The sequence below is a fragment of the Trematomus bernacchii genome, unplaced genomic scaffold, assembly GCF_902827165.1.
Source record: "Trematomus bernacchii unplaced genomic scaffold, fTreBer1.1, whole genome shotgun sequence".
Lineage (NCBI taxonomy): Eukaryota > Metazoa > Chordata > Actinopteri > Perciformes > Nototheniidae > Trematomus > Trematomus bernacchii.
Genome location: NW_022988176.1, coordinates 63,579 through 71,628, shown reverse-complemented (window position 1 = coordinate 71,628; position 8,050 = coordinate 63,579). Strand labels below are relative to the sequence as shown.

Here is an 8,050-nt window from a genome sequence, read left to right as displayed (position 1 = left end):
AAGCTTCAGGTTCCTTGGGGTCCACATCACTGAGGACCTGACATGGTCTCTTCACACCACCACCATCACCAAGAAAGCTCGACAGCGGCTCTTCTTCCTCCGCAGGCTGAGGAGGTTCAAAATGGATTCCAGGATACTCTGCAACTTCTACAGGTGCACGATAGAGAGTATCCTCACTGGCAGCATGACGGCCTGGTACGGCAGCTGCACCGACCTCGATCGTAAGGCTTTACAGAGGGTGGTGAAAACTGCACAGCACATCACCAGGACGGAGCTGCCATCCATGGAGGACCTTTACTCCCAGCGGCTCAGGAAGAAATCACTACGGATTATCAAAGACCCCCATCACCCCAGCCACAAACTGTTCTTTCTGTTGCCGTCTGGCAGACGTTACCGCAGCATCCGGGCAAGGACAAGAAGATTCGGAGACAGTTTCTTCCCGCGGGCAGTGAGACTGTTAAACAATTGAACTGTTGAAACAACATCAAACATTCAACTGCTACTCAGTAGTATGTATCTAATACCTAATATATATATATCATTCCAATAACTTGTATATAGACTCATACTGCACTATTCCACATCATAACTTTATTTCATTTTTATAACTATTATTATTTTTGTATTGCTCTTGCTCTTATTGTTATTATGTTATGTTATTATGTTGCATTGTTGGAGAAGCCTGTGACATAAGATTTTCAACTGCATAATTACTCTGTAGCTATGTCAGATTGACAATAAAGAACCTTGAACCTTGAAGCACCCTCTCTGGTAGAAAATATCCTGTTGTAAGAGTGCTAGTTACTTAGTCAGTTGGGTAGAAAGGAGGAGGAGAAGGTTATAAGAAAGAATTCTAGCATGTATTGGTCTTTATCAATGCCAATTCCTTTTTTACAATGGTTCCAAGGTACCAAGAATAATGAAATTGCGTAATTGTGCTTGTGCAACGGAGTAGCATAAAAGAAGGGACTTCAAATGTGTCAAAAGCACATTTAAAAAGTGTTCACCCCTCTCCTGTTGTTTCACATAGTATGTGGTTCTGAATAACGTTCCTGAGAACTGGTTACATCAGGTTTCAACAGGAAATAAATGCTATTTAATCTGAGGTTGGAAATCCCCTTAGCTTTAATTTATGCAAGATCTCCTCAAAGCATAATATGCTCGTGACAACACCCTTTTTAGTTTCCTTAAATGTTCACCTGTTAATAATGCCATGTCACAGAATTAGGATCATGTTCATTAACTTGCTTTTTTCAGATGCAAAATAGAGTTTCTTTCCACTTCTTTCAAGACCTTTACAGAAAATGACATTGCAATTACATTTTTTCATTTGCACACTTAAAAAAACTAGGTAAGATGGTGTTGTGCAAGCCAATTGTTTTGTAATGAAGGAGACAACAATTTCCTTGCTCTGTTGAACATCTGATGTTAATATGTATTTGTTAACGGAATCATTCTCAGAAACCCATTTTAATACTGCTGTCAGTTCCTCATAACAGATACCTGATAATGGGTGAAAGGCGTTTGCTACAGGGGCGCTGGTTGGCTTTGTAAGATATACCCAACAATAAAGTCTGCACACAACAAAAACGAAAGCAGACTAGTACTAAGACACATGGTATTTTATCTTATTGGAATATGAATAGCAGTACAGTCTATAAGAGTCAAAAAAGGCCACAGGAGTATCAAAGACCCCCATCACCCCAGCAACAAACTGTTCTGTCTGCTGCCGTCTGTCTGGCAGGCGGTACCGCAGCATCCGGACTAAAACCTCCAGACTCAGGGACAGTTTCATCCCACAGGCCAAAAGAATATTTTACACCTGAGCTTGCACTATATTTATTTTTGATTGTTGTTTTTTATTAAAAAAAATGGTATATCTTAAAAATTGCACTGTTGAGGAACTTGTGATCTAAGTTTTTCATACATTACATAATTACACCGTAGTTTGATACATACACGTACATGATGTTATGACAATAAACCTTTGAATTTTGAATCTTGAGATTAAAGCTCTCTTGTTGTTTTCAGAGAGAAGCTGTTTTCACAATCATGACCTAGAGCGGGTTGACTGAAAATAATTATTCAGAAAGGGAGGATACCAAACAATACGTTTCTTTTTCAAGGAAATAAAATGCAAAGTGGCTTCCCAAGGCAGTATAAAAGGAGACACCTCTCATAGGCACTTGCATTGGCAGAGAAGGGCAGGGCTGTGTACTTGCAGAGCTTTATACTACTATACACTGCAGATGAAAGCTCTGGATACAAGAACAGATTTACGTGTTACCATGGTTCATCTACAAAAGGTAGGAAAGCATTTCTTTGTCTTTCATTGAAATACTTTTTAAATTATGGCTTCACATGGTCTCAAACAGAAGCATAACTCATCAGTTTCAGTAATCTATCAGGCTGCAGAGTTCACATGCTGTTTGATCTGTGGTGTTCAGGTGTTGTGTTGAATGGTTTTCAAGTACTGTACTTGAGTATGTATATGAGGTACCTGTACTTCACTTGAGTATTTCACTTTGTGCTACTATATACTTTACTTCACTTCATTTTGGAGGCAATTTGTAACTTTTTACTCAACAATATGTATTTCACAGTTTTAGTTACTAGCTGCTCTGCAGACGTTGAATAATAATACAGAATACAAAATAAACTAATAAACCATCATGTATTATTATATGATAGGCACCCAGCAGTATATATCAAGATATACAAAATGAACCCAACCTCTACCAAGTGCAACATTGACATTAATTGACATTAATAAATTCATTATTACTGGGCCTTACTGCACAATGAGTATACTTTCACGTATTGTACTTGAAGTATCTTTTGATGTCTTTTGTAATTTTACTAGGGTAACATTTTGAATAAAGGACTTTTACTTGTTACAGAGGATTTTTACATTGTAGTAATGGTACTTTTACTTACGTAAAAGATCTACTTCTTACACCTCTGGTTATTTCCTATTACTTTCAGTGGGAAGCTGTTTGGATAATCTGAACGGTGTGGGATTGCTGAGGGTGTATCAAAAATGGAGTACACTGATAAGGAGGTAAACCGTTAAATGACAATACATTTACAAATACATGTCACATAAGCTATTGTTAATATAGTATGACTCATTCAAAACAGAATGTAAACATACTGTAATGTTCTCACTTACCAAGGAACATCATGAAGAAACAGATCCCTCTCCTGACCCGTGCTGTGAGGAAGGAAAGAACACTCCAGCAGCACCACAGTCCGACCGTAAGTGTGACTGTCAATAACTGACCTAATGTTATAAATATATACGCGTGATATGTAAAGATTCCTCCACCAGGGAAAGTAGCTGGGTTTAGACTACAGTTAGATTACTCCTGTGAAACAAACAGCCGCAGTTTGACTGTTGATAACGCAGAAACTGTCACTGGCACTGATTCATAGGACTGAGTGTAGCCTACCATCAGATTCACAAAGATTGCAGACAATGGAAATCAAAGCGAAGCAATCTCGATATCTGTCTTCACAGGTAAATCTGAAAATGTAATCAATCACACCTGTTTCTGGATCTTTTGGATAATTATATATGGCTATATATTTTTTTGCCTTTCCTTGTCAGTCAAACTTTAAAACTTTAAAATGCTTTAAAATGCTGACAAACATTGGTGGAACATTACTTTTTTAAGTTTTACTGAAAGCTTTCTGTTTTTCCCCTCAGAGCCCAGCACTCATGTTCAGAATAAAGTCGATCAGGTCAGCAGCAAGTCACTGTGTTGTGCAAACCAGAGATGTAGTTCATTGAGCGGTTTCACACAAAAAAAAGGTTTACGGCAAAACATTTTTTTTTTTACTTGCAAAATTATCTTTTAAATTGACAAACTATGTGTACTTCGTGGCACAATTCAAACGGGATCGAAAGATAATTTTTCTCTCGCCATATATGAGAGTAACACATGACGGCTCCGCCCACTTTTGGGGGAAAACAAAGCTGTCATTTGAATGGCGATCAATTCAAATTCTGAAGTTTTTGCCAATCCGATCAGAAATGTAAGAAAACCGTGGATTTTTGGATCTTCAAAGAGCCCGATTACAAACAATTACATTAAATCATTGGAAATCGAAGATAGGGCTCGATATATGGTTAAATATAGCAGTAGGCGATCGATGTCCTTAGATGAGAGTAACATCTACAGTACGTCACTTCAGGGCGAAAATTACGGCCCCGCCCACTTTTGGGGGAAACAACACTGTAATTTGAATGGCGATCAAGCCTGAAGCCACAGAGCTCTTCTTTTACTGTCCTTTTTTCTTAGAGGAAGTACAGAAAAACGTAACTCTGGATTTGTTTTCATGTTTGAGGTGCAATAAACGACACAGCAGCTTTTTGGCATGATAAAACAATTATTTTCCGCCTCGCTCATGAAAGTAACAGCTGGCGAAATTACGGCCTCGCCTACTGATTTGAATTTAACGATATATCGAGCCCGATCGTCGATTTCAAATGATTTAATGTAATTGTTTGCCTGACTGGCCATCGTAATCGGGCTCTTTGAAGATCCAAAAATCCACGGTTTTAATACATCTCTGATCGGATTGGCAAAAACTTCAGAATTTGTATTGTACTGTCATTCAAATGACAGCGTTGTTTTCCCCCAAAAGTGGGCCGGGCCGTCATTTTCGCCCGGAAGTGACGTAGGTGTTACTCTCATCTATTGACTTCAATACATAATTTTTCCTAAATAAGGTCCCATGGAGGTCCACCGGAAAGGGAGGGACTTCCTTATGTGCCCTTTTATGCATTTGAGCCCTGTCCCCTCTCATCCTCTGCATGTGCCTGGTGTAGAATCTACATTAGATTAGATGTTGTAACACAGTTCTTTTCTAACACTTTCAGTGAGACGCTGTTTGAAGAATCTTGTGGGATGGCTGAGAGTGTTTCTGCAATGGATAACAATGATGTGGAGGTAAATAATTAAATTACAATAGAATTACAAGAGAAATATTGTCATATATTTAAGTATTGTGAATATGGCATGATTCATGTATTGATTAGAATTCAAAAATTCAACATATTCTTCCTAATTACCTAGGAACATCATGGAGTATCAGATTCCTTCCCTGACCCGTGCTGTGAGGAAGGAAAGAACACTCCAGCAGCACCAGAGTCCGAACGTAAGTGTGACTGTTAATAACTGATTTAATGTAATAAATATATACCTGCTGTGGAGATACTGAGAGGTACTTTTATATAAAGTGAAGAGCTACAGTGTTCTGGTACACACTATTGTACACTATTTTACTTACTGGTAAATATACACTTTTGTATTAATATTTACTGAGTACTTCTTTCAGCACTGGTAAAAAGTATAGTGAAATGCGTAATAGTTAAATTAAGGTTAGAATAGCTGACCCCTCATAGGTCTGAAGCATAAGTATTTATACAGTTTCCTGCCCTCCCCTGTGAGCGTCACAGGATATGTGGTTCTAAGTAATATGATTGATCATGACAGCACCCATTCTGATTTTTATTAAATGATCACCTATGCATAATGCCAATGTCCAATCTCAGTGCAAAGAACATTTTCATCAACCTGCTGTATTCTGATACAAAGAAATGTCTCTATCCACCTCTTTAAGGTTATTTAACTAACAATTATTAATATAGTATGACTCGTTCAAAATAGAATGCAAACATACTGTAATGTTCTCACTTACCAAGGAACATCATGAAGAAACAGATCCCTCTCCTGACCCGTGCTGTGAGGAAGGAAAGAACACTCCAGCAGCACCACAGTCTGACCGTAAGTGTGACTGTCAATAACTGACCTAATGTTATAAATATATACGCAGTGATATGTAAAGATACTGAGATGTACTTTCCTTGTCTTATGACAGATGTTCCTCCACCAGGGAAAGTAGCTGGGTGTAGACTACAGTTAGATTACTCAGGCTGTGAAACAAACAGCGGCAGTTTGACTGTTGATAACGCAGAAACTGTCACAGTTAAGGCACTGATTCGCGGGACTGAGTGTACCATCAGTTTCAAAAAGATTGCAGACAATGGAAATCAAAGCGAAGCAACCTCGCTATCTGTCTTCACAGGTAAATCTGAAAATGTAATCAATGCCACCTGTTTCTGGATCTTTTGGATAAATATATATGGCTTTTTTTTTGGCCTTTCCTTGTCAGTCAAACAGCACTTTAAAATGCTGACAAACATTCATGGAACATTCATTTTTTAAGTTTTACTGAAAGCTTTCTGTTTTTTTCCTCAGAGCCCAGCACTCAGCTCAGCAGGGAGTCAGAGCCTCTGCATCCTGAGCCACCTGCTGGTGAATTTGAGAAAGCTGATGGAACATTAAGAAAGCCAACTGCACCATCTGCCCCCAAAGGTCAGTCAAATATAATCGTTATTGCATGGTTTACTATAAAAACAAAAGAGGCAAAACAAAACTAAAAGATGTGCTAACTGTAAGATGATAACGTTAAATAATTGAGCGGTTTAGAACTCTGCCACATCAGCCCATAAATGAGTATCTCAATAAGCTTGTGCTAGGGAATTGTAGTCTTTCTTTTTAATTGACTCTAGAGGTCGCCACCGGGTGAAAATATTATTTTGGCATTCTGCACAAAACAAATTGTATTGGGAATCTTTAATAAAAGTTAACAAAACAAAAAAGGAGCCGGATACAAAAGGTTCAGCCTTTGAAAACTACATTCTAATTGTGAATGTTAATTTGCCTTATTCTGAGACTGGCACCAGAGAGATAACTTAGCTTACTGGTCTTTCCAGCATGTTTGTTTCGGTCATAAAAATAATCAGACCTCTTGATCTGGGTGGTGTCTCCAGAACTTTTGCCATTAACCAGGATCAATGAAGTGCATTTCAGTTTATGATCAATACATGTATGTCCAGGTATATGGTTTCTTTGAATGCAATTCCATTCTGGTCTTTCTTGCAAAGTCGTAGATCCATCTGCTCCAGAACTCCGTTATGCATTTCACTTGCTGCCAACAGTGTTTTGGCTCTGAATATTGCAGATGGATTTAACCTGGTGGTAACATTGGTTTGACCTTGAGCTGGAGCAAGTGGTCGAGTGATAGAGGTTCAAAGTCATTTGGAACATTTGGCACTGTAGTTATGTGTGTCGGCTGTTGATCATTTGTACACGCACATAACTGTTGAAGGGCTTTCATCAAGTGTTGTCAAGTTGGCCAAAGTCATTGACTCTGACATGTATGGTGGTAGCTCTGGCGTAACTCTGTCTTTTGGAAATCTGACATGTTTTGCTCTTTTGCATTTCTATGTGTGCACCTGCACTTTCTGTTGCAAAACTAATTTCTTTAAAACCATCAGTGCATGTCTTTTGATGAAATCAACCAAAACTAGAAACATTGAATTTTTCATTTTGTTTGAATCTATGAATTTGCAGTTCTACACTTTTCCCTGAGTTTAAAGGAAGGTATCAATATTTTCCATTGAGTTAAAATATATTTAAAGAAAAATAGTATAATTGAGCAGTGCTTTTCTATCTTCACTGTTAATGGCATTCCAATTTGACCTTTCTCCAAACAAGCTGCTGCAAAAGAGTTCATTTCCATAGTTCTCTTCGAGCAATCTCTTGGCTTTCTCGTCCTTTTTAGAATTCATTTATGGAAACCTTCTCACCAAGTCTTTAGCTTGGACAAACATCTCAATAAATGGAAGGTACTCTAATTTATATTCTTTAAAGATGGGTATTTCTCTGGATGGATGTAATGTTAAGCGTTGCTCCTTTGTCAGCATTTCAGTCATTTTGATTTGGTGCTGCATTACTTAAATCGAGTCACTCTTTCTTTGCTATTTGATTGTGACTTGGCTGGAGTTTGGCTTTATGTTTTTTTTCTTGTTCCTCTTCATTATGAACATCAGCATTTTCATGTGGTTGACCAGTACAGTATTGCTCCACCACAGCAAATATATTATCATCCTCCACCATACTCCAGGGCTTCCATGGTTGTTATTGTATCAGTTTGAAGCTCAAGCTTTTCCATTAGCACTCTAAGATTTGTTTTTATT

At 38.1% G+C, this 8,050-nt stretch overlaps 1 protein-coding gene across 1 annotated transcript in view; it reads left to right on the top strand.

Moving 5' to 3' along the window:
- The first annotated feature begins 2,039 nt into the window (after positions 1-2,039).
- LOC117476031 (interferon-induced very large GTPase 1-like) overlaps positions 2,040-8,050 on the top strand; it is a 59,438-nt gene continuing 53,427 nt past the window's right edge. Inside the window, 7 exon segments of the mRNA XM_034122385.1 lie at positions 2,040-2,306; positions 2,986-3,061; positions 3,177-3,258; positions 4,886-4,955; positions 5,082-5,163; positions 5,711-5,792; positions 5,887-6,093. Of these exon segments, the coding sequence (XP_033978276.1) occupies positions 3,041-3,061; positions 3,177-3,258; positions 4,886-4,955; positions 5,082-5,163; positions 5,711-5,792; positions 5,887-6,093 (544 nt within the window). The 5' untranslated portion in view covers positions 2,040-2,306; positions 2,986-3,040.